This window comes from Aotus nancymaae, unplaced genomic scaffold (assembly GCF_030222135.1).
Source record: "Aotus nancymaae isolate 86718 unplaced genomic scaffold, 86718_ANA_hifiasm-v0.15.2.pri h1tg000012l, whole genome shotgun sequence".
NCBI classification, from domain to species: Eukaryota; Metazoa; Chordata; class Mammalia; order Primates; family Aotidae; genus Aotus; species Aotus nancymaae.
The window spans coordinates 29,591,138-29,618,975 of record NW_026988423.1 but is presented as its reverse complement, the minus strand read 5'-3'; the positions used below and the strand labels follow the sequence as shown (position 1 = coordinate 29,618,975).

At 52.0% G+C, this 27,838-nt stretch overlaps 1 protein-coding gene across 3 annotated transcripts; it reads right to left on the bottom strand.

Annotated features, from left to right (window-relative positions):
- Positions 1-1,806: 1,806 nt before the first annotated feature.
- Positions 1,807-27,630, bottom strand: SLC37A2 (solute carrier family 37 member 2). Of its 3 annotated transcripts, none has more exons than XM_012470197.3 (19): positions 27,131-27,630; positions 13,884-13,965; positions 13,401-13,494; positions 13,189-13,267; positions 11,437-11,572; positions 10,923-10,999; positions 9,905-10,071; positions 9,216-9,253; positions 8,756-8,908; positions 8,334-8,424; positions 6,822-6,884; positions 6,381-6,466; positions 5,834-5,882; positions 5,567-5,640; positions 5,235-5,313; positions 5,033-5,130; positions 4,693-4,757; positions 4,448-4,504; positions 1,807-2,939 (listed from the first exon to the last, which is right to left on the bottom strand). In XM_012470197.3, the coding sequence occupies exons 1-18, from the start codon at positions 27,187-27,189 to the stop codon at positions 4,474-4,476; spliced, it is 1,521 nt and encodes a 506-aa protein (XP_012325620.1). In that variant the 5' UTR covers positions 27,190-27,630; the 3' UTR covers positions 1,807-2,939; positions 4,448-4,473. The 3 variants fall into 3 exon arrangements, with proteins under 3 accessions (XP_012325620.1, XP_012325622.1, XP_012325621.1); XM_012470199.3 differs by lacking the exon at positions 27,131-27,630 and adding an exon at positions 15,090-15,313; XM_012470198.3 differs by lacking the exon at positions 4,448-4,504 and having other exon boundaries at positions 27,131-27,629.
- Between the last annotated feature and the right edge of the window lie 208 nt (positions 27,631-27,838).

The following is a 27,838-nucleotide window of genomic DNA, read 5'->3' as shown; positions in this document are numbered from 1 at the left end:
ATAGGATGTGGACATCATGTGGTGGCACATGGTACCTACCACAGAATATAGGGCCCCTTCTCCATCTCTCAGCATGGCCTCCTTCCACCCCCATCTGCCATCCTCCACTCCCACACCTTTAAGTAGGAGGCCTGTTCCTTTGTTGCTTCTTAGGATTCCCAGCAGCAATTCTACCCCCACTCAGACACCCAGGGTGTGTTGACTTCCTCCTGCCAGCCTCAGTCTTAGTGGTGGCCTCATGGTGCTAGGACCAACCAAGAGCTTCTTTCCCTTTCTTTTCTTTGCCTCTTGCCTCCTCCTCCTCCCCCAGCCACCCCACACACACTCACCCAGCCTCCCAGTGGATCTCTAAGGAAGAAACGCAAAGAGTTATTGCTTTTTAATTACAAGTGCTATTGTAGCATCTATAAGGAAGAACATTTTAAGCTTAATTGAGACCAAATGTGAAGTTAAATTAAATGAGTAACTAATTACCGTAATGCTCCTATATTAGCCTGTGTGAGTGCCGAGGCCCAGGGAGAAGGCAGGTACCAGGCCTCTGGTGAACAGGCCATGCCCAGAGCTGCCCAAATGGGGCTGGGAACTTGGGACCTGGAATATGGGTGCAGACAGGCAGATCTCAGGGCTAGGGTTCCCCCAACCTTTGGTATTTTTCCCAACTCCCTACCCACAGCCTAAGTCCTCATTTCTGAGGCCAGACTGAGCCCCCACAATGCCTTTTGCATGTGTCTAGTGCCAAACTTACCTGCTGTTAGGAGCCAATGCCACTTGTTCAGTTTTCAGTCTCTAAGGCCTAACATCATAGGAGTTGGATCAGTATTCATGTTAGCTTCCTCCCTCTTCCACTACCCCTTACTACCTTATCAAATGAATTATCCAAGTCCTGAGAATTCTGCCTTCAAAAGGAGGAAGGACTCTTCCCGTTTCCCCTGGAATGACCCTCCTGCCAGCCCTGTTCCTTCATGGCTGGGCTTAATGAACAGCACAGCTCTCAGCTCTCACCTGGAGTCACTGTCTCTGTTTTCCTATTTATCCCCTAACTAGACAAGTTCTCCAAGGGCAGGGGTGTGCAGAGTATGTTTGTCTCCCTTCATACTAATCCTATGAGGTAGGTAATGTCACCATTTTCCTGATGACAAAACAGGCTTAAAGTTAGCAAGCAGGGCAGCTGGGAAGAGAAGACCTTGAGAGACCCATTCCTCTTCCCCTGCCCTCTGAAGCAGAAAGCAAGACTCCTGCTCCTATCTCTCTTCCAGGAAGCAGGATGGAACCACAGCCCACCCTGGGCTCTATGATGGGATTGGGCCACCATCTAGTGGCTAATGTAAGCATAAGCAACACAGCTTCTCCATAAGCTGCTCCCTCCTAAGTAATGTTAAATAGCAGCTTTCCTGAATGCTGAACATAAGGTCACAGAGTATAACTTCTGCCCCTGTGGGCTCTGAGGACTTGGAGGTCCCTGGCTGGCTCATATGCTCAGAGCTGAAGTGACTGCAGGCAGGAGGAGCCTTCCCTGTTTGTCACCATTGGCACTTGTGCAGCCTGCTTTAGCGTGGAAGGGTGTGATTCTGGCTAATGCACCAGCCCACAATGTCCCAGAAAATGTAATGCTTGTATCTTGTGTGGCGCTCTAAGCTCCCAGTTTGCCTGACACATCGTCAGTGTCATGAGCATTCCCTTCTGGAATGCCCACTGTCATCAGCTTTAACCTACCCACCTGGTGGTCCTGGGACGCCACTTCAGCACCCCACTCACGCGAGCCCCGCTCACTGCTAAGCCAGGCCGCCACAAGGATGCACACAGGCACACAGGTGAAAGGGAATGTGTATTGGTGCTGATGGGCAGCTTTAGGGTCAGATGGAGATGCCAAGAGCTAGCCAGAAGACGGCGAGTGAGCCAGGACTTGGGGTGGAAGGAGGATGTTGAAAAGTGGAAAAGGGGGGCGGCAGATGGTGCCAAGCGACTGCACCTGCAGCAGCTGCCCAAATGAACTATGCAGTGCCCTCATGTCTTGCCAGTCTGGGCACCATTGGCACCTGTGCTCAGGGCGTAAGTCCTTTGCGTGTCCATTGTCTACTCCATTCCTACAGCAGAGCTGGCACACGGTAGGCACTCCTTAGCATTTCATTCTCAAAATACTTAATACACATACTGGAATTTTTAGTCATGCCAACCCCTCTCTCTACTCTCCCAACAGCACTGGCCCCCAGTCACCTTCCACTTAGAACCTTCTGGGGCCAGGATCCGTCATGTCCAACATACTGGGGCCAGTGAGGCAAAGGAGGCACTCAGGGCCAGCACGTGCCCAAGAGGGAGTGCCCCCTCAAATTATGTACCCAAGGCAGCTCCCTTGCCTCACCCGAGTGCTGGCCCTGGAGGAACAGCATGATGGGTGGGTAATGGAGTTATCGACAGGCCCAAATGGAGAGGGCCCAGCTTGGTGAAATGCACAGAGAAGACTGTTTCATGGATAGAGGGACAAAGAAAGGCGGGGCTCCTTTGATGGAGTCAGATGCCCACCTATAGATACAGGTGGATTACAGAGATTAAAATTTAACATGGGAAGGAGAGTCGCACATTTTCCAGGCCTTGACCTTGTAGAGCCTTCTGTCTTGGAATCTGAACAATCAAGAGTCTGAGCATATCCTTCCCTATCAAAATGGAGACATAACTTGGCCACAGTCCCATCCCTTTTGCTTGCAGTTTCCAGAGCTCAGGCCCTTGAATCTTCTATTTCCTCATGCCTGGCAGTCCCCTTCCCATGGAAAACATCTGTGTTCTTAGGCCCTGGGTCTGGGCTGGGCTGGCTGTTCAATAAAGAGGGTTTGCTTCCCCTCCTTGTGGAAGTTTCGGTGGTCTTGCCCGTGGGGAGCACACTGGGGACCCAATTGGGACCTTCCATGCTGCTCCTCCAGTTGAGGCCTCATATTTCTTTATACCTGCATGAAGAGGAGAGAGGGCACGGAAGGAAAGTGAGGCGACTTCATAAGCTCCTGCCCAGCGGGGAGAGGAAAGGCAGGTTCCTAGGGTCCCTTCATAATTGCCTTTCATCTTAATTCTCTGTAATTAGGTCTCCCTTTCACCTCTCAGGCACGAAATAGCAAGCCAGATTAATACTTAAAACCTGACAATGTTCATGCCACATTTACGGCTTTACAAAGCAACACCACATACCCCACCTTATCTCAGCCTCAGATCAGTTTCACCAGGTATTCAGGAATAAAGTCATTCATATATAAAGATGTGGCAGTTCCGAGAATCTGGGTGCTACGCCCAAGGTCTCATGGAGTGAGTGGAGAAGGCAGGACTGTCCCGGGACGTTTGGACTCCAAGCCCAGTGCTCTGTCTGCTTTGACAAATCACTGCACACCCTACAAGTGGGCCTCCCGCAGAGAAGGACCAGCCTGGGACAGCAGTGGCAGTCCAGTGAAAAGCAAACAACCCCAGGCCCAGGTTGAGTGTTAGGCTGTGCCTGAGCTCTGAGCCGCTGTCTCTCATCTCCAGTGAGAGGCTGCTGCGAGGCAAGCTCACATGTCTAAAGTCAGGCACCGAGCAGTTGCTCACTAAACACTCCTTCTCCCTCTCTGGTGCTCTTCTTCCCCTCCCACCCTCAGGCCTGGCTCCGAGGAGCACAGGCACAGGAACTCTGAGCCGAGCAGTCCAGTCCCCTGCTCCCCTCTTCCAGGGCAGGGCAGGATGGGTGCTCTGAATGCTTCCTGCATTGTGTCTTCCTGCTCTTACTTTTTCTTCCTTAAGTGGAAGTGCATCCCCAGATACATGCTGGTTACCATGACCCAGGGTGTTCCTCCTCACATTTGCCATCCAGCCCAGGTCCACAGCTCCGGCCAGCTCATTAGCGGCCTCCTCGTTAGCACAAGCCTCCTGCTCAGGATGGCCAGTAGGAGAGGGTCACCCGACCATCAGACCACCAGCACCGTGCAGCCTCAGCCACTAACCTGCTGGTGCCAGCACCACATTCACCACCACCAGATGATAGGCAGAGAGCACACCAGGCCAGCCACCCATGCTTGATTCACATTTGTTTCAGAGGCTTTGATTGGTAGTTGCTTTTTTTCTGCATGCCAGGCAGAGGGCCCTTCCAGGCAGAGGGGCCAGATGACCTCGATTTCTGAACTTCAGGAGGCACCTGCACCTCAGTCTTAGTTCAGCGGGAAACTGGTTTCCCTATCTCTGACCCCTCTGTTCCCGGAGGACATGTCCAAAGTTCTAAGTGTCCCTCAGGGAAGAGGCTGCCAACCTCTGTGGCATCTCAGACCCCTCGGAAAACACTTCCCAAGCACCTCGCTCTGCTGAGGTTGAAAGTCTGTACAGCTGGCCCACAAGAAAAAAGAGAAAGTTGGAGAACGTCATACTGTAGGACAGAGGATTTGCATGCAGCCCCCCATTCAAATGGCACTTGAGTCACAGACTCAAAGTAAATACTCACAAAAGTCATGGGACTTGAGGAAAATACTATCGCTGGTGGGTTAGGACCATACTAGAGCTATGGAGACACACGGGGACAACAGAGGACAGGTTAGCCAAGCAGGGGCTACCCAGGGACTGGCTCAGTGCTCCTCAGGTCTGGGCTGGACGAGCCTCAGCCTGCGTTTGGAGATGCTGAGCACTGGGCTGATTCCCGTGAGAAGTAAGGCTGGTGGAAGGGCAGCTTCAGCTCCCTGGAGGACTCACCCGCTGCCTCTGCTCAGGGACACCTTCCAGGCCAAGATCTCTTTGTACACTAACCGGCAGAGGAGCTGTGGAGCACGAGGCACAGAGGGAAGGGAGGGCACCATTAGCACTGAGCACTGAGTGCCCAGCACCAGGTGACCCGCGGATTGGCAGTGGAGAAGGGAGGGTCATACTCCCATTTGGCAAGGGGTCACCCAGGGGAGGGAGAGTGCTCTGAGCAGACGACAGCTGCTCTCATTGTCTCAGAACCCCCAATGGCCAGTGCTTTGGACCTCCAGGGTTCCAGCCTGGCAGGACAGAGCATCCCCCAATACCTATCTGTGTACCCTAAGATTCTTACCAAGCAGGCTAGGATGTCGGCAGAAATGAGCATGTAGAAGACGTTGTTCCAGCCCGTGGGGGAGATGAGCCCAGCCAGCAGAGGCCCCAGAGCCGCGCCTGAATGGAGCACAGCCTCATAAGCGAGGGGCCCTGTGCCTCCCCTGCCCACCGGAGGGCATTATGCCCAGGGGCCTGCCCACGACAGAGCTAGAGTCACAGACCTATGGAGCCAGTGCCGTCGATGATGGCCGTGACCGTGGACAGGGCTTTGGCGTTGCCCTTCAGGCTCTTATGCGTCCCCTGGGGAGAGACAGCAGAGTAGGGAGGCCCAGCTGAGCAGTAGCACCAAGGGAAGCAGGGCAGGGGAGGGGCTGACTCAAGGAAGCTGGTGACTGGGGTTTGGGCTTCAGAGGACAGGGGCCCATGGTGCATTCTGAAGGACTTTTAGGGTCTCTCCTCTGCAGGATGGGAGAGAGAAAAACAGACCTGGACATGGTGGCCCTGACCAAGCCCCTAGGGTTGTCCCTGGCCCTCAGGAGGTAGCCCCACTTACCAGGTCAGCAGAGACGGCAGTAGTGATGAGTGCGTACGGGCCGTTGACCAGGCCTCCACAGATGATCAGCATCACTGGGACGAACAGAGACAGCCCAGTCAGAGGGGAGGCGCCACCCGCAGCCCCCACCCCAAGGCAGGAGCACCCTCGGGCCTTCAGCCCTCCCAGCATCTCCACCTGCTGGTGCCCCCATGTGGGCCAGCCTCATGGGACCCCCAAGGTGGTGCCTTTTCCATGGCCTGGCAGGACTGGCAACTTCCTCCTCACCTATGGAGCTGGTAATCCCGTCCTGGCCAATGTGGTTGTACAGGAACATCTGAGAGAGAAGAGGGAGGAGGCAGAGTCACCCAGAATCCCCTCGCCAGCCTGGAGCCCTGAAGTCTGGAACAAACTTCTCCTGGCCTGGAACCCCACAGGGCATCTTATTCCTTTTCCCTCAAATACCCAGACTTCTCTGGTCTTTACATGTCCCAGGGATGGACAGTCTAAAGCATGGTACTCTATCATCTCCCTTTCTCCAGTCTTCTCTCAGATTCAACCTCAGTCTCTTCTTTCCTTGATCAGGAAGTTTAGGAGGCGGTCTCCTTCTCTACCAAGGCCAAACAGTCATGAATCCCCCTCTAAAGTCTGCAGTCTGGATCTTTTTCCAAGGTGCCTCTGCTGACCCTTGCTTCTCCTCCCCCGTGTGTGCACAGGGATGCAGGTGCACACGTACACAGAGACAGCCATGTGCGTAATGCGTGGACGTGCACGCGGGTCAGAGGCCCACAGGGTCTCCTGTTCACATGCTCTCACACTTTACCGTTATACGCACCATGGGGGCAGCCAAGATGAGCATGACGCAGCAAGTGGTGGCCCTGCCGTTGGTGTAGTCAGAGATGAGCCCTGCCATGATGCCGCCTGGAACACATACCCACTCACACTCTGCCTCCCAAACAGGACCACGCCATCCCCTTGCCTGGCACTCCAGCTGAGCCCCAGCGCTGGCCGGGGCCCGTCAGCAAGAGCCAGCAGAGTTGCTTTCTCCGCAGCCCTCCCTTCCTGTAGTGCCCATCACTACCGGGGCCCAAACAAAAGGGCATCTTTCTTAGGCCCACCCAGCCAGGCAGAAGCGGAACTGAGAATAAACCCAGGAGCCATTTTTTCTCTGGTGCTACCTGCCTGGGTCATAGCCCATCGGACCTGTCCCTTATTCCCGCACCCCACAAGGAAAGAGGGGAAGGGAGGCTGCTGGCAGAGCAGGGCAGAGCCTCACCTATGATGCCACCAGCATCAAAGAGTGTAGACAGGTCCCCAGCCTCCTTGGCACTAAAGTGAGCTGTGGAAAACACAGGTATGTGGTCAGACCTGGGGTTTGGGGCGAACATCCTGGAGTGTCACAGCTAGAAGCCCTGCAGAGCATGATCCAGGCTGCTGCTCCCTTTTCTGAGGAAGAGCTGAGGACCTGTGGAGCAGGCTGGCCAGGGCCACAGGGTGGGAGTGTGGCAGTTTGGGCAGACACCCTCCTGGTCCCGTCCTGTATTGCCTTCTTCCCCTGTAGGATGACCTTCTCCTCTCAGAACAAGCCCTCCCCGGCAAGCCCTGGGATCCGGCCCCTGAGCACCCTGTCCCATGGCCACCTTTCCCTTGGAGCGCAACTTGAGGCTCACCCCAGTCCTTTCTCTGCTTCACTCTGGCCCTAGCAGCACCAGGAGCTCTTCCCATTTACATACACAGAGCCAGGAAGGACACTTGCAGGGAAACAGGGGCCTCAGGTCACAGGCCTCGGCTCTGTGTTTAAAAAAAGGAATGTCCAGAAGCTGGGACTGTAGCTCCACCCCCAAGGTTGCCTCATACTCTGAAGTCAGCTCCAAGGCCACAAAACAAAGAGTCACAGTGTCCACGAAGCTGCCCTAATGCTCCACACTATCACAGAGGGAGGCCCCAACAGAGCTGCGGGGCAAGCTACAGCTTGAGGCTTGGCTGTGACTAATTCCTACAGTATCCTGTTCAGAGCAAGTACAATGTGTGGCAAGGCGGTGATGTTCCTCCCCAGGGCTGGGAGGGAGGGGAGCAGTTCTGGGTTACAGGTCCTCAGCCCTGGTGGAGCTTGGAGGCTCCTGGGGGCTGGGCAGGGTGGGGTGGGCTGCTCCTTGGTAGAGCAGCCCGACCTGTGGAAAAGCAGGTGGACAGGAAACATCCTTTTCCAAGTGATCTCATCTGTACATCCCTGGGCAGGGGCAGGAGGGAGTAGGTCCATGAGACAGGGCAGAACACCAGTGCAGCCCAGCAGACGCAGGGACAAGGGCCTCCATCCCATGCAGTCCCACTGGGAGAAGTGTACCATGTTCACCACCAGGCTACAGGGAGTGGGGTCGCTCACCAGGCCTCTCCCTTGGACTGGGGGAGATATCCAGCAGGCAGGCGTTTCCTAGCACCTCCCAACCCTACCACCTATGAGCCAAGCAGCCTGGAGAGGGTTTCTCCTACACTAAGGGCTAGAGGAGATAGCAAGAATTGCAGAACAGAGTTCTGAGTTCCTAATCCCCAGCTCAGTTCCAAGGGAGGGAAGGTGCGTGGAGTCAGGGTCTAGGGGGTGGTGTGCAGGGTTTAGCTTTCACTTAAATAAAGAACTCAATCAATCTCCTTTCACTCTAGAAGAGGTTCAGCAGGAATCCTGACTATATGCTGGAATCACAGGCATCACCACGAGGGGCTTCCTCTCCCACCAGAGGTGGCCTTGGCCTCCTCAGAGACTCCTTCATTCCCCTTCTCCTCTCTGACTTACCCACGTTGAAGATGTAGAGGGGTAGCCAGTAGAGGAAGGTGTAACTGACCAGCTTGGCAAACAGCAGACACAGAGAGAACTCGACCACGCCCTGGGGAGCGTAACAGAGGGCACATGGAAAGGGGTCCAGAGGTCCTGGGTTCAGTGGTGGCCCCGAGGGGTGCTCAGCACCACCCCAGCACTTTCCCTCACCTGCCACACAAGGCGTCCTCCAATACATCCAGTCCCAAAAAAGCAATGTGGCCACTGTGCAAGGTTGTTTCAAGACAAGTCTCCCACAGCACCCTCCCCAAGCAGTCTGCCCAACTTACACCACCCCTATAAAGAAGTTCTAGAAAAATAGAACACCCAAGCACCCGTCTCCTCATCGCCAACAGAAAAATCTAGAGAGCCCCTCTCTTTCCTTCATTCTACAAACTTACTGGGATCCGGAGAGCGCCAAAGAAGCTGATGGCAGCAGGCTCTTCGCATGGCTCCTTGGAGCATTTGGCCACAGTCTCAAGGCTGCTCTCCCTGATAGAGTAGGGACTATTCCCAGGGTCCTCAGGGTTGTCCTGGTTCTCAGCTGGCTCGCCCTGAGCAGAGGAGATGAACCCTGCTATGGGTGCATCCCTGTGCCACCTCTATGTGCCACCTCCCACCAGCTGGCAGCGCAGCCCTGGCAGGAGACAGGGGCTCCCAGGATGGGGAGGCACATGTTCCTCTCGGGTGGAGTAACCTGCCAGACCTATCAGGCTGTAGGGCCAAACTACCGGCCTAGCACTGGGTCTGTGAGGTCAGTGAGGGCCAGAACTCCCTGCTCTAGCTCCTCAGGCCTCTCTGGGTCCAGCCCTCTGGATGGAGTTGGAGGTCAGGGATGGGGCCGGGAGGGTTCACACTCACATGGTGTTGAGGAGGGGTGCAGTCCACATCTTCTGGGTCTGGAAAAAAAAATCACCTTTTAAGGAGCTTCCCAGTCTGTCCCCGACCCCTAATCCCAAGGTGATTGCCAGGCCCTCACCTTGCACTGGGTCTAAGCCATCCTGGGAGCTGGCCCCACCTCCAACTCCTAAGGTGGCCAGTGTGTGTCCCAGCAGGAGGAATGGGGCCTGGGGCTCAGGAGACAGCTTTCTAGGCCTGGCTTTCCTAACAGCCAGCGGTGTCACTACTGCCTCTTGGACTTTAGTACTCTTAGCTACAGAGCGGCTCTCATACCCGGCCTGGCTAGCCCACAAGGCCACCTGCAGCAAATGAAGAGCCAGGTCACTGTAAGAATGTCCCTGCAACTCCACCTTCCCTGCTTACACCTCTCAGATTCAACCAACGCTTGCTGAGCATCTCCCATGGGCAAGGCATTTTAACTATGGTGTCTCATTTAAGCCTGCAGAAATTTTATGAAATAGACATTATTATTACTATTATTATTTTACAAATGAGAAAATAAAGGCTCCAAGAGATTGTCCAAAGTCACACAGCTGGTCCTCCCACTTTGTGACCAGCAATCTTTCCAGTAGATCCAGCTGCCTTCTTCCACAAACCAAGAACTTCTAGGCTCACTGGTGGGGTCTGTGAGGAGCAAGGGACCCACTCACGTTCAATGAGGAAGAGGAAGGTGATGACACCCATGGTGGCGGTAATGATGCCAGGCACAACAAACGACAGGCCCCACTGCCCGTTTACCCAGATGCCAGCAATCAGGGAGCCCAGGATGTTCCCCACAGATGTGTGGGAATTCCAGATGCCCATGATGAGCCCCCGCCTGGAAGGGAGGCAGGGAAGGGAAGAGAATAGAAAAAGTAAAAAGCAAAGCACATTGTTCATAGCAAGTGCCCCAGCCAAGCTCTAAAGCTGGGCTGACTACAGTTTCCCTAAGTCACCAAAGACTGAGACCCAAAGCCCCGAGTCAGCAAGGGCGGGAGACCTTGGGTGGGTCAAGCAGGTGGCTGCAGGGCCTGAGGTCTCGCTCCCCATGCCCAGCTCCCTGAGTCAGCGCTGATGGGAACTCTAGCCATACTGAGGGTATGGGGACCTGGCTCTCATTCTTCTCTTTTGTCCCACGATCTCACTCTAAAGCACTGTCCTCAACCAGGGGCAATCCTACTCCCAAAGGACGTCTGGTAACAGCTAGAGATTTTTGATGGTCACAGCTCGGGGTGTGCTATGGCATCCAGTGAGCAGATGCCAGGAAGGCTACCACTAAACAGCCTGCAGTGGCAGGACAGTCCCCAAACAAGGGTCCAACGGCCCAGAAGGTCAGTAGAGCCAAGGGTGAGAATCCCTGCTCCAAAACAACTTTGTTTTGCACACAAGTCAATTCAAGCGGGAAAAAAAAAAAAAAAAAACCAGTTTCACAGGCGTCTTTTTGTCTTCATTCAAAATATAAATTATTATTAGAAAAAAGTGTAACTAAAGTTGCCTGCTCCATGAGTTCAAGCCTCATCAATGAGAAAATCAGCACTGCTTTCAGCCACTTCTCCGCATGTGCAGAACAGCAACACGGAGGCCATTTTCTGACCCTTCCCTCTGAAATTACATCAGAGGCCACAGTGACCAGATCCCGACCCCCAGCCCTCCAGATCCTTCCCGCTCCTCCTTCCTTGTCACACTCACTTCCCCTTCCCGAACCAGTTTCCGACGCAGGTCACCACAGAGGGCCAGCCTGTGGTCTGGACGAGTCCATTACAGACCTGCAGGGAGAGGGGAGGGAGGGTGGGAACAGGCCTGGGCTGTGCAGCCAGCTCCCTGCTCTGACTGCCCTGGGCTGAGGAGGTTCAGTTTCACGGCTGAGGAGCCCTCCACACCCCACACCACAGACCTTGCCCTGCTCTCACATACACACCACACACACCCCAATGTCATGAGCTGGCTTTTCTCGCTCAAGATTATCCAAGCAGAGACCAAGCCTCTCATGCATCGGAAGTGACCGCAGCATGGTGGTCGAGGTCAACTCTCTGAGTGAGTAAATATGGAGGCAGCAGGGCTGGGAGGTGGAACGCAGTGCAGTGTAATAGAGAGCACCAGACAGGGAGCCAGGAGCCCAGGCCTCCATCCGCCAAGAGCTGCAGTCTCCCAGGTCCTTCCCAAGATGGCAACACAGGCCCAAGTGCAAGACGGAGACTCATACCTGGATGACCACAAAGTACCAGAGCACATGGATGTTCCAGAAATATCCCAGGCCAAAGAGCGAGGTGAAAAGGCCACTGAGCAGCATTCCAGCTGAGAGGTAGTAACGGAGTGGAAGCCGCTCCCCGAACACCCCACTGGGGAAGACAAAGTTGGATCTGCGGTTAACCTCCTCTGTGTCCACCTCAACTCCCTACCATGTTTCTGCCCCCACCACGCTAGGGAGTGGCTCTGGCCAAGGTCCCACCAATGATCTCTGTGTCGCCATGTGATGGGGCCAACCTCTGTCCCCCACTGCTTCTGTGACACCTGGCCATGCTCTGCGGATTTAGCGTGCCCATCTTCCTCCCAGTTGGCCAGCCCCTCCCCGTCATGTATTTTCCTCTCAGAGCCCTCTTTTGCATCACTTTTACAATTTTCACAACCACCCATAGGCTACATGGCCCCACATGCACATCTTCAGGCCTGATCTGTCTCCCAGAGCTTCACAGTCACAGCCAGATGCCTCCTGGACACCCTTACTCGGATGCCCCTGGGGCATTTGAAACCTAGTGCTCTAAAGCAGAATTCCTCTTCCTCCTCCCGCCAACTGCCCTGATGCCTTTATCGTCTTGTCACCCTCATCTGAGTGAATGCCACCCCTTGGCCACTCAAGCCAGACTCAGAGCTCCCTCAGCCTCCGGCCTCTCCTCCCCACCCCTCACCTTCAGTCTCCAAGACTCACCAGGGTACCTCTTAGCTAGTTCTCCAGCACGTCGCCTCTTTCTACCTCTATCACCACTGTAGTAACGTAAGCTCGACAGCTTGGGCTGTTGTCAAATTGGTCCCGCTGTGTGACCAGTCTCATTCACGTCAGCATCACTCTTAGAGTGAGCTCTCGGAAATGCCCATCTGGACGGGACGCCCTGGCAAAAACCCTTCCATGCATCTCTGCCTGTGGACCTCACGTGCAAATGACCTCAGCCCTCAGCCCTGCTGCTACCTTCCTTAAATTGTGACTCCCTCGCGTACACCTGCTCGCCGTTCCTCCTGCAGGTCATGCTGCTTCTTCGCATCTGCCCTACTTGCTCATGCTATTCCTTTTGCTCAGGTCTCCATCTCTACCACCGCGCCCAAGGCTCCCACATCAGGTCAGGCATCATCTCATCCAAGAAGCCTTCCCTGACCCCTCCGCTCTAGCTCAGCTTGGACTGAGTGATCACCTCGGAGCTCCCAGAACACCGGATGGCCACCATTGTCATGGAGCCGCCACAGTTTTGGCACCAGCTGCTGATGCATCCATTGCCTCCATTAGCCTGTGAGCTCTTTGGAGGAAGTATGCAGCCATATTGATCTTGGATTCCTGGCAAGGAACAGCGTGCTTGCCATGCTGCTTTGGACACAGCAGATGGGGATTCTCCCAGCTATAGGTGCATGCAGGGCCATCTTTAAAGGGTCGCAGTCCACACCCACCAACTCTGATATCTGAGTGAATAGACTCAGAAGCAGCATCCAGAAAAACCTTTCCAAGCAAAAGAGCTGCTACCAGTGGGAGTCTACCAGGCAAAGGAGCAGCCTCGGCGACGGCGGTAAGGCAGGGAGGATGGCTATGGGCGGACTGCATGTGCAGTAGTCCCGGTCTCATTCCCACACGGGGGAGCCATCACTCCCTGGTGGGAGCTCGAGTCAACCCAGCTGCCCCCAGTTTCCTCCAGGGGAGGCAGCAGCTCTAAACCATCCTCCTCTTGGTCACAGGCTCAGCCTCTGTCCTTACCTGATGAACATGCCGATGGCATAGGCCACGAGAAAGGCATTGTCCACGGCCCCCAGTAACTCCTTGTAGTTGTCCTTATCTGAAAGCAGACGGGAGAAACAGAAAGCTGACTGCTGGCTGCCCCTGTCCCCCACTGCAAGCCCTCCCTGGACAGCCCCTTCTCGAGGAAGAGGGAAATGGGGAGTGGGAAGAGCAAGTCGCCCTGTTCTTACCAAAGGGGGCCCAGCTGCACCACATGGTGTCATTGAGACTGTGAGTGTCGTTGATGGGTTTGATCTGCTCCGAGCAGTTCTGGTGCAGGCGGCTCTGGAGAGGCAATGGGACACACAGGTCAGGGGTCGACCCAGAGGGGAGCAAGTAACCGCCTGCCCCAACCATACCGGTGACACTGCCTCCTACCAGATTCCATGTTCCCCCTGCTGGCACCTCCTCCTGCAGGAACTGGCTGCAGGGCAAAGTGGTCACATCAGATCCACGAGCGCATCCACACAGCTCAGAGGCCCTGCACTCTTATTCTATCCGCAGCCACCAACACAACTGTCTTGGGGAATAAACTGAAAAGGAGCCCCTGGGGAAGAGAGCTGCTGAGAGTGGGAGCCTGCCAGGTGAAGGTGCAGCCTTGGTGGCCACCGTAAGGGTAAGGATGGTTATGATATGTGCTTCTGCACCCCTCCTTGCTGCCAGCCTAGCCTCACCTTCACGATACTGATGGGCTTCCTGGACATGTGATAGCAGGTGTAAATGAGGAAGGTCAGCAGCAGGATGAAGCCTTGGAACCTGCAGGAAGGAACGGCATCTGCGTTAGTGGGAAGTCAGCCCCAGCTGGAAGTTCTGGGCTGGCATCCCCCACCCGTGCCCCCTCTGAGCACCACCAACTCTTTCCTTCTTGGTGCAGAGGCCAAGGGGAGGCTGGGAAAAAATGCCCAGAGGCCAGAGGGTGCTCAGGGGGACCTGTCTCCCTGCCCCAACTCCTGAGGCCTCTGTTGGAACCCGCTCGGCTCCAGCCCATGGGAAGCGCCTCCACCTGCTCTGAGCAGCCGGCAGCACTTCTGCTTTTCGACCACCTCCCTGAGGTCAGAGCGCCTGTGTGTGTGCCTGTATGGCAGAGGTGGGGGTGGGGAGTTCGAATCATTTTCACGTCTGAAATGATGGGGGTAGGAGGGAGATTGAGTTGGGAGAAGGGTCTGTTTTTAAAGTGAGGTCGATACTTCTCTGCAGCTTAGAACAGGGAAGACACAGCACCTTGTTTAGCCAGGCTGTGGTTGGAAAGGAGATGGCAGTGGGATAGCTGGTGACAGACCCAAACCCTCTCCCTTGTCCCAGTCTGTCCACCCCACTGGACAGAGCCCATTCTTTCCACCTGTGGCTCACACACACGTGCCCTCTCCCACCTCTTACATATCATCCCATGCCCTGGCCCGGGATGGAAGGAACAGTTCAGCTGGGTGGCACTCAGCGTTTCCACTGCGCCCCAGCCACTCCCCTCTCCTGAAGCCTGGGGAAGGGCCCCAGAGCCCTGCTGAGTCACTGTCTGCTTCCCTACCACAGTCAAGAGCCAGGACATGCATGGAAAATCGGCCTCAGAGTGGAGACCCAGCCCAGAAGGGGCCAGGCGTTAGGCAAGACCTAACACCAGTGAAGACTTCATGGAGAAGGGTCAGGAAAAAGGGTGGGAGGACTCCGGAACCCTTTCTGTCCTGGCCCCATGAGCCCAAGAGCAGGACACTGGATGCTCCCTCTACCTAGGAATCCTCTTCCACACCCCAAACCCACTTCCCCCAAATGTGGCATGAAGCAAAACCCAATACCACTTGGGAAATAAAGGGGCGTTTCAGCGAAGCCTGAATTGGGCTTGGGCTATGAGGCTCCTTCTCACTTTGCCCCTGGATCGAGCTTCCTACCTGGGTCCCCACAGTCTGTCTTCTTGAGAAAATGAAGTTGCTCACGCCCCTCCACAGCTCTGCTTAAATGCTTTCAGTGCCTTTCCATCCCATCCTGCATGAAGGTGCAACAGTGTAGTCTGGATTGCAGGCGGCTCCACATCCTGGCCTCTCGGCCTCCCTAAGGCACATGGGCGGGTCACAGAGGTCCTCTAGGGACTCAAGTTGTCCAGGGAAGCTGGGGCTACTCCAAGTGCCTGTCACAGTGTCGGACATGGCAGGCTTGTGGCAGCAATGTTTTCCGGGTTCCACCTATTGCCATATGGCTCATGATTCTTAGTTCAGGGACTTCTAGAGTCTGAGGGAAATCCTCTCAGAGACTTTGGAGAGGGTTCCCAGCTGGTTTCTGCAAACAGCAATGGATGGAGGAACCCTGCAGCCCTACAGAGAGCACCCCTCAAGCCCTGCCTGGGACGCGACTGGTTCAGGGAGAGGCGGGAAGCTTTGCGTGGTGCCTCTCACTAATTGCGTGTGTAAATTCCCGTGAGTTCTTAACCATTTTTTTTTGCCTCTGGTTTCCTCATCAGTTGCACATGGCTGCCAGTATCAACTCCATCTGTCCCTCAAGATAAAAGAACACAGCATGAATCTCCCCTAGTCCCCAGGTCCTGGTTATACTGTCTGTAAGACGTCCCGGTCAGCAGAACCAGACTTCATGACCCCATGTATGTGCAAGGGTCTTTGCCAAGATGTTTGGCCACTGACCATGGTGACAGATCCTCTCAGTGTCTGAAAGATCCCTGGGGACCTGAGGCCCCACTGGGGCCCAGCTACGACTGTTCTCCCATCACAGGCTCGGCAGTGAAGCCCTTGCTGGCTACATAGTCCTGGTGTTCACTAGGAAGCCAGGATGTTCCACAGTCACACTGAGCCCTCCCAGGGCTGGTCAGAGCCAATGGGGGCCCAAAGGCACAGTTAGCTGCCAGCACCTCTTCTCCTCCCACCCCACTCCTCCAACCACACTGCATCAACCCCAGCCTGCCCTCCCTGACTCCCCTGCCTATGGCCCCAGGTGTTCTTCCTCATCTGCTCCATGGCCCTTTTGTCTGGAGTCCTGTCCCCGCCAACCTCAGCAGGAGGAGCTGTGCCCATTTCTAACATCTCCATTCCCTTGGGCAGAAGCGAGGCTGCTCTCCCATGCATCCCTGTGCCCATCCTGCACCAGGCACCATGCCACGATCCAGTACTAACAAGAGAAGCTGTAAGCAGGATCTCCACCTGCTTGGGCGCACAGGTCAGTGGGAGACAGTTAGACCTGGTGTGATGGCACTGTAGGAGAAAGCCCTAGGTGACACAGAGGAGGGACTCTGAGCCAGCAGGAGGGAGCAGTCAGGATTCCTGGAGCTGAGGCTTCAAAAACAAGCAAGATGAGGCCAAGCCAGCCAGAACTGGGGCAGGAAGGACTGCCAGGGAGAGGAAGCAGCGTGCACGAAGGCACGGAGGCGTGAAATGACACTAACTGTTTGGGGAACTCTGCACCATCAGGATATCTGGAGGGTGAAACTGAGCCAAGCAGAGGAGCAGAGGTGGCTGGGAAGGGCAGGGGCCTCAGGTGGCATGGCTCAGGGCCTCAGCTGGCAACCTGAGGCATTTAGGCTATCTCTGGAGGTGATGGGAAGCCACTGAAGAGAGCAGAAGTTTCTAGGTCGGCGGCTCTGAACCCCCGCCACCCTAAGCAGTGAAGACCCAGGGCTGTGCCCTGTAGGTTTTAGTGGGAAGCACAGACAGGCTTCCTCACTGAGGCACAGGGCCAGTTCCCTGGATCTTTTTCATTCTGCCAGCCACTCCTAGGCACATGGCAGCATCATAGGGGACCCTAAGTGGTGATGTCAGGGAGTTGTCTATAAGAGAAAAGAGCAAGGGCTTAGAAATTGGGCAAAAGCTGGTTTCATTCCTTACATCTTTTTGCTCATTGGAAAACCAGAGTCTATTACCTTTCTCAGAACTACTGATGGGTTAGTGAGATGCATCTAACAGGTCTGAAATTGTTCCTGATGCCCAGTGGGCACTTAGATGACAACTAGTGTGTTTCTAATCTTCAGATGAGGAAGAAGGGCTGGAGGGGTGAAGGCAGCCCACACTGCTCTGTTAGGGGAGCTGAGTGAGGTCAGAGGCTGAACCAAATTCCTCTGGGAAGTGGAGGTTCTAGGCCCTGGATTTACCTGGAAGGTAGAGATGTGGCTGTCAGCCTGTCCCCCTCCTCCCCACCTCCCACTGTGCATAGCTGGGTCTAATGAACATAAGGATCTCCTGAAGCTCCTAGAGCCCTGGCCTTGCCTATGGTGGGCTCTAGGGCTTCTTGAGGAGCCTACAGTGGGACATAGGGGAGACTCCAGACCCAGGGCCCTCCCACCTGCTCCTGTGGGCAGACAGGAAGGTCAGCAGGGGTCCCCACTTGCATCCTGACCTGCTAGGTTCCAAGATTCCAGCCCTGCCCTCCTCTAGGCGGTGGCCTGATGTCCCTGCCAGCTTTCACCCCAACTCCTAGAAATCCACCACCTGGGATCCCCCATGATGCTGCCAGTAGAAAACCTGATACCCAAGACAGCAGGAGAGTCATGAGTCTGGGGGAACAAGGGGTCCTCAGCTGTGCTGTGTGACACTAGGCCTGGCCCTGACCTCTTCTGGGATTTCCTTCCTGGCCTCCAGAGGGTGGAGGGATGAACTGAAAGTCACACCGCTCGGTGGGCATGGCACAGTTGGAGCTGGGCCTCCTCCGAGTCTGGTGCTCTGTCCACTCCCCATTGTCGGGTGTTCTAAGAGAAAGGTGCCGTGGTTCACAAGAGATTGGGAACTTCAGTCAGGTTAAGGCTGGACGGAGGCCAAGGCTGCCAAGCTCACATTAGCTTCAGGAAGGCAGCTGACACACTCCTTTCATGTTTAGAACACACAGGTTTCACTTCCCCTCTCACCAGCTCTTTCCTCGTGAATCAAGAGGTCCCAGAAGAGAAGCAGGGCACAAAATATGCACAGCCAGGCCTTGCCTAGCTGGCCCCAGGGTGGCTGTGACAGGGAGGATGGTGGCCTAGGGGCTGGGCCAGGCTGGGCAAGCAGGCCAAGGACGAAAGGACGGACAGGAAGGCCCCTGGCTGCTTCAGATTGGGCGGCTGTCCTGTGACCCTCTAAGACTTTGTTAGCAAGAGGTAGCACTTCTCGGAGTCCCACCTACCCCCACCGGATACTGGTTACTGAATAACCAAGTTAGACAGAGGTCGACCAGCTATCTCCCAACTATTAGCTGACAGTCCAACTCACTCTTTCGAAGGAGTGTGTTAATAGCTTTATTGACCTTGTTGAGACTTTGCACTAGGAATGCTTCTGGGGTCAAATCAATAAACAGTGTGTCCCAAAGCAGCAACGGATTAGAAGCAAACAAACAAAACCCCTAGAGGACCAACTGCCACCACCACCGCAACAGCAAAAACCAAAAAACAGCCCAGCAGAGGGACGCTGCCCCAGGAGATGTCAGAAACAGCCCCCTTTCCCTGGGGGCTCCCTAGTCATCCCCCAGTCCCAGGCTGGGCTGGCTGTGGCTACAGGTGACCTTGGCACTTGCCCTGAGAAAATGGACTCAGTGGCCTCTTCTCGGATGTGCCTGTTCTGATTCTGAGACTCAGCAGATCTAAAAGGATAGGGGGCTGGGCATGATAAGAACCAAGCTAGGGCCAATGGTGATAGTGCCCCCTTCCCCCGACCAAGCCCTCCACCAGCACTGGGAGATACCCTGCTAGGAAAAGGCCAGCCAGGAACAGATACCACAGGAGCAGAGCCCTGAGCCAGGCCTTCAGCACACAAGACAGGACAAGGCCCTCTCTGGGAGGCCCAAAGCTCTCCCCAGGCAGCAGCCAGTTCCCAACGGAACCCTCTGTTTGCGGTCCTTCCTCCAGCTGCGACATGGGCGCGCTCAGAGAGACTGAGTCGACTCGGGGAGCCTTCCCAGAGAAGGGAGCCATTGGCCAGAAGCCACGAGGAACACTCAGGACATTTGAGAAGAGATTGGTGGCTCAGATGACAATCTGTTTTAGGAAAGAGGAAAATACAGGAGAGATTGTTTTGCTTTGAGAAAAAGGCAAGTAGAAGACCCTGAATGCTCAGGCAGAATGAAGACAGGCTTCACGCTGCAGCAAGGGCTCTGATCAGCAGCTGGAATAACTGGGAGGGCGGGAGAGTTGGTGGGGCTCAGATGAGGTGGCCAACAGGTTTTAATTCAGTGTCGCTTCTGAAGAAAGGTTGTGTAAATAGCACTGATGGAAGCGTGTTGATGATGGCAGAGCTACAGTCCTGTTTAGAGGGTAGGAGGATGGCCTTCCTTCTCCTGAGCAGGAAGGGTCCAGGAGACAAGCCCTGAGCCAGAAGCCAGCAGGAGAGCAGTGACACCGCCCCCACCCCCACCCCCTCATACACCAACTTAGTGGCAATCAGATAGGGGGTCCTGGGCTTCAGGGACTCTACCCCTGGTGGCTGTCCTCAATTCTGCTGTTACTTCAGGACTGTCAACCCCGACCCCAGCTCTTGGTTGGTACAGAAGCTTGACTGGAAAAAACAAGGCCTTGGCCAACCATACAGACTATTTCAAAACCCTGCTGCTACCTTCTAGACTAGCCCACAGGGCCTGAGTCAGACAGTCCCACCCGAGGCCAGTGAGGTGCACGCCAGTCCACTGTAGGGAGGGAAAGAGGAAACAGCAGGGTGGAGAAGGAAGCCCCAAAAGCAGCTGGGGAAGAAGCTATTGTCACGAGGGGTGGGGGATGGGAGCTCCACAGGCTCACATGACCCTCATGGGGGGCCGGAGTAGGGATCATGGGCTGAGCCTCCAGGTTCTCCCCAGGAGGGAGAGGAGCCCTCATTTCCTGTTCTAAGCAGCCTCTTCCCATCAAAGCTCATTTTAAGCAACCCTTTCTGCTGCCTTTACCATGCACCTCTTTGCAGTCAACAGGAAAGACATGAGAGAGCTAGCCCACAGAATAGGGAAACAGACATCAGATTCCAGCAAAATTGCCTGAGTCCTAATTTCTGGTTCTGCCACTTAATGTGACCTTGGGCAAATTATTGTACCTCTTTAAGTCTCAGTTTGGTCTTCTTTTAAATAAGATCATAAACTCCTGCTGCGCAAGAGTGTTATAAAGATTAAATGAGATACCCTGAATCTGAAAGTATCCGGCACACAGCAGGTTTTCTCTCGGTATGTGTTTGAATGTCTTTCTCCTGCGTCCTCCTCCGGGTGGGCACTAGGATCTGGCAGTGAAAGCCGTTAGCTAACTCCACAGGGCAGAACCATCCATCCTAGCTCAGCTATGGCCTTTTCCAGCTCATGGGAAGATCGAGGTGTGGGGAAAATGGCGTCATGGGGGCTCACAGCTCCTGCTCTTCCTGCCTGCCCAATTCACCCTCCCGCCCATTCCTGCTCATCCAGCTGTGGTCACCCTGGTATTTCCTCCCACAGGCTTTACTTCTGCACGTTCTGAGCTGTCCCCCTCAGAGGGCCCTGGGAAATGGGCCCAGCCCCGTAAGCACCAGCTGCAGTCATCTCCCACGCTGCCAGCTGCCCCCAGACACACCCATACAGACCCTGGTATAAAAGGCAGGAACCAGCCAGGCTCAGGACTGGGGAACCTCCGGGTGCCATGTGGCTCTGAAACATCATCGACAAGCCACTCATCACCATCCTGACAAGGAAAGTCTAACAGGAGGAGAGCAACGTCTTCCTGGGCAGAAACTCCGCCATCTCTGACTCTTACTTGGATGTATGTCTCCACATACCTGGCACCGTATGACTCACAGCTCCCATCCAGGGGCGCCCTATGTTCCTGCTGGCTGGAGCTACATGTTACCACTTCATAGACAGGGGAGAGAGAGGTCATGTCTCCACTTCCATGTCTTTGCCAGCTCTGTGACCTCTGCTTAGAACACCCCCAGATCCAAATCAAAGACTTCCTTCTTCTCCTAATGGAAATGAATCTCTCCCTTCACAGAAATTTATAAGCACCTAGCCAATATCAAGTATGCTAGACACTGGGCCAAGTGCCTTAAGCAGTTTCTCATTTGATTTCACCAAAACCCTGTGATATAAGCACATTGTTATTTCCATTTTATAGATAAGGGAATTGAGCCTTGGAGAGGTTAAGTGATTTGTCCAAGGCCAAACGGCCATGAAGTCTTTTCCCCACACCACACTGTCATTGGGGAGGCAATGGAAAGATCTTAGGCTTAAGAGTCAGCCTAATCTTGATTCCAGCTCCAGCTCAGTATCAGCTATGTGGTGCTGGACAGGCTTACATAACTGCTCTGTGCCTCATTATACTCATATGTTCCACGGGAACCTAACATTCACCTTGCAGTTCCACAAGAATTACAAATAAACAATGCCTGGCACAAAGTAGTAGAAAAAGCAAATAGAATATAGTCAATCATTAGTGTTTACTCAGTGCTTCATATGAGCCTGGCATTGAGCTAAGCACTTTAAGTGTAGAATCTCATTTAAACCTCAAAACACTCATGTGACACAAGTATTATTATTATCCTCATTTTACAGAGGAGGAGTCCAAGGCCCAGGGCCAATCCACTTTCAGCTTCCTACTGTCTTCTTCACTTCTTAAATGCCCTCCTTGGGGACATGTGAAAGCAGTTAAATGTGACAGAGACTTGATTTCTCATTTTCAGACGTTAAGTCTTTATTGTTGTCTCCACTCTGGCCTATATTTTGTTTAGCACAAGAAAGGTAAATTGGGTTATCATGTATCTGTAATAATAACACCATCATCACTAATAATGATAGTAAAAGCTGCTATGTATTCCATGCTTCCTGTGTGCCAGGCAATGTATACATATAGTCTCTAACCTTTTATGTGTTAAATGCTCAACAAGTCAGCTTTCTTCAAAATCACCCCAACTGACTTCTGCATTCCCCTCAATTGTCCTCTGAATGACATGGCACATGGGAAACAGCATCCTTTGCACTCAATAAATAGAGCAGGGCCTTCTAAAATTGCTGACTATGTGTACACACCCTCTCTCCAGCTTGATTCTTAGTTCCAAGAAGGTAGAACCTTGTCTTGATTGTCTTTGCAGACCTCAGAGCTCAGCAAAATAATGTACCTACAGAAGAACTCCATGACATTTAGTGTTTGATAGGAATCCAAACCTGAACTCATCTGGAAGGAAGTAAAAGAATACCTGTTGAGTAACCTCCATCAGCCACAAGATGTGAAGAATGTTTCCTTACCACATTTATCCTCAAGAAAGCAACTGACTTTTACTGATGAGGAAACTGGGGCTCAGCAAAGTCAAAGTTCACAGTGGTGAAAGGATTTCAATCCAGGTCTGTCTTAAATCTCAGAGATGTTGGGGAACACATAGCTGAATTCACACCTTGAGAAGTGTGAAAGTGAAGAGTGTTGGAGGCTGGAGAAAGTCATGTTATGTGTATTACGGAGCTCTTCTAGAATGCTGGTGTGTTCTAGATGCTTTACAATGATCCACCCTCCCTACTCCCCATCCTCTCTGAAACGTTAGTTACTTGGATTAAAAGATATAACTAATATACATGAATGAGACTCTATTAGGAGCAACAGTGGCAGAGAGTTATGTGACTTTGTATACACTGTATTTAAACAGGTTTTTATTAAAATGAATATAATCTACATAAGAAAAATGGATGGTTGTTCCAGAATAAGAAAGAGAACAGTGAAGAACAAATCTGAATGGATCAATTTCTAGGTTACAGAAAGGAAATTTGATTTGTCTTGGATTATAGTACATGCAAACAGTAAGTCTGAAAATAAGCAATCAAATATGTTAAAATTTTGCCAAAGCTGGCAAAATCTTGATGAATTTGTGAATATTTAGTTTAAAAAGAGGGAGAGCTCCTGGAAAACCACAAAGATTTGTCCTTTCATTTTTTAAAAAGAGAGGTGCTAGAAATAATTAGATTTATTTAATATGTTACTACTGATCAATTGCTTGGAAATAATTGTCAAGTCAGAAGAGATACTCAGCCTTCTCTAGGTTAAATTTATATTAGTAAAATATTATTAATCTAAATATTTGAGAAATGATATGCCGTATGAGAAGTTCTGCAGATTTCTCAGTGCCCTCTCTGTACATGACATGTTTCTATTTATCAGCACCCTGATGGTGCCTTCCCTGATGACAACAGTATATGTGTTACTAGTCACGAATTCAGTTACTATTTAAAATATTACTGGAGGCTGGGCACGGTGGCTAATGCCTGCAATCCCAGTGCTTTGGGAGGATGAGGTGGGAGGATGAAGTAGGAGGATCACTTTAGGCCAGGAGTTTGAGACCAGCCTGGGCAACATAGCGAAAGCCTGTCTTTACAAAAATTTAAAACTTAGCTGGGTGTGGTGATGCATGCCTGTAGTCCCAGCTACTCAGCAGGCTGAGGAAAGAGGCTCCCTTGAGCCCAGGAGTTTGAGGCTGAAGTGAGCTATGATTGTACCATTGCACTACAATCTGGGTGACAGAGCAAGACTCTGTTCCAAAAAAATAAAATAAAATAAAAATGTTACCAGGCTGCAACTTTCCTTAATTTAAATCTAGCATCTTACAGGCCACTAGTTTCCAACTGGAGATGTACATTAGCCTTTCCTATGGCATTTTATTAAAATACAGATGTTTAGTACTTACGTCAAACTTGCTGAATATCTTCAGTTGATATTCTTGGCATATGATGTAAATTGTATCTCAAAATTTTTATATATCTTAAGATTTTCTATCTGTAAAAATTATGTTTATTTCTATAAATTAATATAATGTTCATTGTGTCTTTGAAATGAGCAGTTTTTAGACATTGTCTAGAATTGCTTTTGTTTGGATTAGCATCTTTTTGTTTTACACATCACAGAAGCAAACAAATTTCCTTGTCAGTTGCATTATTCTTGTCATGAATTCTCAACAGATCATTTGTTCTTGAAAATTATCAGTATTAAGTTAATCAGCACTTTTTAACTCTCTGTCACCTTCAGATAGTTTTTATTTTACTCTGATGTTTTTAAAGGCTCTGTAATAAGCTACAGAATAGAGTGGGAGTTTTTTGTTTTTTAAGAAATGGGATCTTGCGGTGTTGCCCAGACTGAAGCGCACTGGTTATTCACAGGCATGATCATGGTGCGCTACAGTCCCACACTATTGGGCTCAAGGGATCCTCCCACCTCAGCCTCTTGAGTAGCTAGGACTGTAAGCATGCCACTGAGCCTGGAAGGCCAAGCGTTTTTCTCTTTAACAATCAAGACCTGTCTCAGAAAAGCACCGTACTGAGTAATTGCTCTTGGGTATAGTCTTCTGATGGTACCACTTGGACAACATTAAGAATGTACTAGTGGACTGAGTCAGGAGTTCCAGAACTCTTTAGTCAAGAACCAGACGGGTTTTTGAGATTGCTAACCCAAGATTCAGTGGAACAGAATTAATCACACATGAACTGGTGATGGATAACTGTCTTCTATGTTCAGAATATTGGTGATGTTGTTATAGTGTTCTATTTTCTGGATATATAAGGAAGACCTTTCTTTTTCTTCTTGGGCTGTATTAATTAATCCATAACAATTTAGTAGATTCTGCTTTTGTAAACTGAAATGAAACACTTAAAAATATCTTTTTCTCCCTACCTGACTCCTCAGAATTCAGAAACTCTTATGGAACCTTCTTGCTTTTCATGGCAATATGGTTACTTGCATAGGTTCAGTAAGAATCCGTTTTTGTTCTTGTTGTTGTTTTGTTTTACCAGTACATAATTAGAAAAATTGGTTATGCAACCAAGACCTTGCCTGGACGTTGCATTTGATAAGGATGCCTATTTAATCAGATACAACCAGACTCCTTCAGAAACTGAGCTTCACTCTATGGAGCCAATACTAAGAAAACCCTCCCAAGAAAACAGGTCTACTGAGTTTCCAGGTTTACAGGCCAAAAGGAAGGTCACTCCCTGGCTAGCCCATAAACTTTAGGATATTTTGGGGACCCTAAGAGGAGTTTGCCCAAGTACATCAGTACAGTAGGTAGAACCTGGTGGAGACGGTTTCTTAACTCAGCTTACTGTTAGGACAATAAACAATCAAATACTTCAAAAAATCTAATCTAGGATTCCTCATGAAAACTTCCAGCAAAGTTTATTAACTTAACAAGGGCTATACGGTAAAATGGTAAATTAACACTCTTGTAGTACCTATATACACAATCCAGTCAAATCCAATGAGACCAGCTTTATTTTGTGATCAAGAGTAATCTAAGAAACTTTAAAAAATCAAAATAGGAGAGAGTGTAGAAAAAAATGTATTTCTGTGGAAAACTACGGCTTTTCTAGAGTATAGTCCTCCGGGTTATCAGATTCTAGCTTTTAATTGACCTTGAGCTATTTTAAAATTCTTTGAAGTGATAGGTAACTGAGAAGTCATTACAAAATATACGTAAAAAGATAATTTCAGTAGTCTTCCCTCACAACCTGTGGAAAACCAGTTTGGTTTCAATATTCCTAATCTATAAATGAACATGTTCTTTAGATTCTCTTTTTAAAATTGTGGTAAAATATACATAACAAATTTTGCCATTCTAACCATTTTTAGTGTACATTTAAGTGGCATTAAGTATATTCACATTGTCTCTCAACTGCCACCATCATCCATTTCCAGGACTTTTTCATATTCCCAAACCGAAACTCCATACCCATTAAACAATAATTCCCCAATCCCCCTCTCTAGATTCTCTTTTGAACCTATTATAATATCTTCTGGACCTTTATTATGAGTAATATAAAATCTTTAACGTGTTCATTTTCGTATCTTTGTGAGAGTCAGGATTTTAATCTTTTTCTGAAAAATATGTCTCCAACTCAAAAAAGTCTAGGTAAATACTCTAAGTGAGTGAAGAAGTTTAGAATTGATGATAGCTCTCAACAATTAAAAAGTGTGTAGGGTAGCCAATTGTCTCGCTTTGCCCAGGATTGAGAGGGTTGGGGATGAAAGACTGTTTCAAAATTAGGACAAATTGGCCACTTTAATAGCACCTGCCCTATCTAAAGGGAACTCCTCAATCCTATTCATTTAATTTGGAAATTTAGGCCCAATATTGCTACATCATCTATTTTTCATTTCTTTTTTTTCCTTTTTCACTTCTAGAGACAGAAGGTCTCACAATGTTGGCCAGGCTGGTCTCGAACTCCTGGCCTCAAGCAATTATCCCATCTTGGCCTCCCAAAGTGGTAGGATTACAAGCATGAACCACCATGCCTGGCCTACATCGTCTATTTTTTAAGAGAAGTCTGGAATCTGGCTATTTTTGTTAAATTGTATAATTTGTAAATAATGGCAATGAACACAATATTTTAAAAGCTGTGCAGACCAAACGGACTGCTCCAAAGGTTGACTGCCTCTAAGGAAGAGTGGCTGAAGCCCCTCCATTCCACCATGCACCCCAACATGTGGTCTCCGGGGTTAGGAAGAGAACCACCATGAAGCCCTTCGCACATTGCTGAGGGGCTGACCTGCTCTGCTCTGAGAGCTGTGCACTTTCCAGGTGTGTGTCTCAGGGCTAAAATCCCTGAGAAGAGCTCCCAGGACCACTGAGTTCTGGCCTTGGTGTTCGAGGGCTAAAGGAGACCAAGAGGGGCACTCACAAACCCCAGTGGCCACCCTTTTCCTCTACCATGCCCTGGCCTTGGGTCTTCAGCCTTGAGCCCAGGTTCCCCAGCTGGGGAACACGGAAGGCACCCCGGGTGTGAGTTCCGAGGGAAGGTTAGAAATGCAAACGATGGAGACCCTCCCCGGCAGCCTATTCTTCCCCAGTGCCACAGAGCCAGAGTCGCAGGGTCTCGGGGCGCGCGGGTGGAGTTAGGCAGGGAGTGTTATTAACCTCCCAGGCGGCTGCCGCTGGAGGAGCCCCGCTGGCCACCCGCGTGGCTATGCCAGGACAGAACTGGTATGGTCTCTGGGGCCGCGAGCGCCGAGCCCGGGAGGTCCCGGCGCGCCTCCCTCCCCTGCCCTGCTCACCAGCTGTCCCTGGAGAAGGCGCGGAAGAACCAGATTCCCGGAGCCAGAGAAGACCGCATCTTGTCCGACCGGTACCCAAGTCTGAGTCGACGGAGGAGGCTGGGGAGCTGGGCGCGTGTCCCGGACGGGACTGGCTGTCAGCAGGGTTTAAATGCCCCGCCGGCAGGCCCGCCCTGGCCCCGCGACTGGAGCACGGAGCGCCCGCCCCCTTGCGCCTGACAGCCCTTGGGGTCGGGTCCAGCGCAAATCCGCAGGTCATCCCCACCCAGCCTGGCCGCTGGCACCACAGCGCTCCTGTGCTTTGCCTCCCTGTCTCGACAGCTCTGAGGTGCAGGGGCTCCTCTTTCCGCCCTGCATTGTCTGCCTCACCACCCGCTGGGGAACCGAAAGCAGCAATCGTGGCGCTGTCCGGTGTGACGTGCCTGCCTGCCTGCACTGCCCCGCAGCCCTTCCTGTCCTGAGAACCCGTGGGCTCCGACACGGGCGGACACGAGACACTGGAGGGCTGGAACTCACACGCAGTGGCCCCGCATGACACCAACCTCAGTACTCATGCTTTCTCGGAGCGCAGGAGTTTTTCCGTGGGCCCAGAGATGGGGGTTGGACAATATTTGGCCCCAAACTCACCACAGGCTCAGGCTGGGGCTTCCTACCCTGCTCAGATTCCTCAGGACCCCACTCTACCCGCCCTTCACAGACACGGTCCCT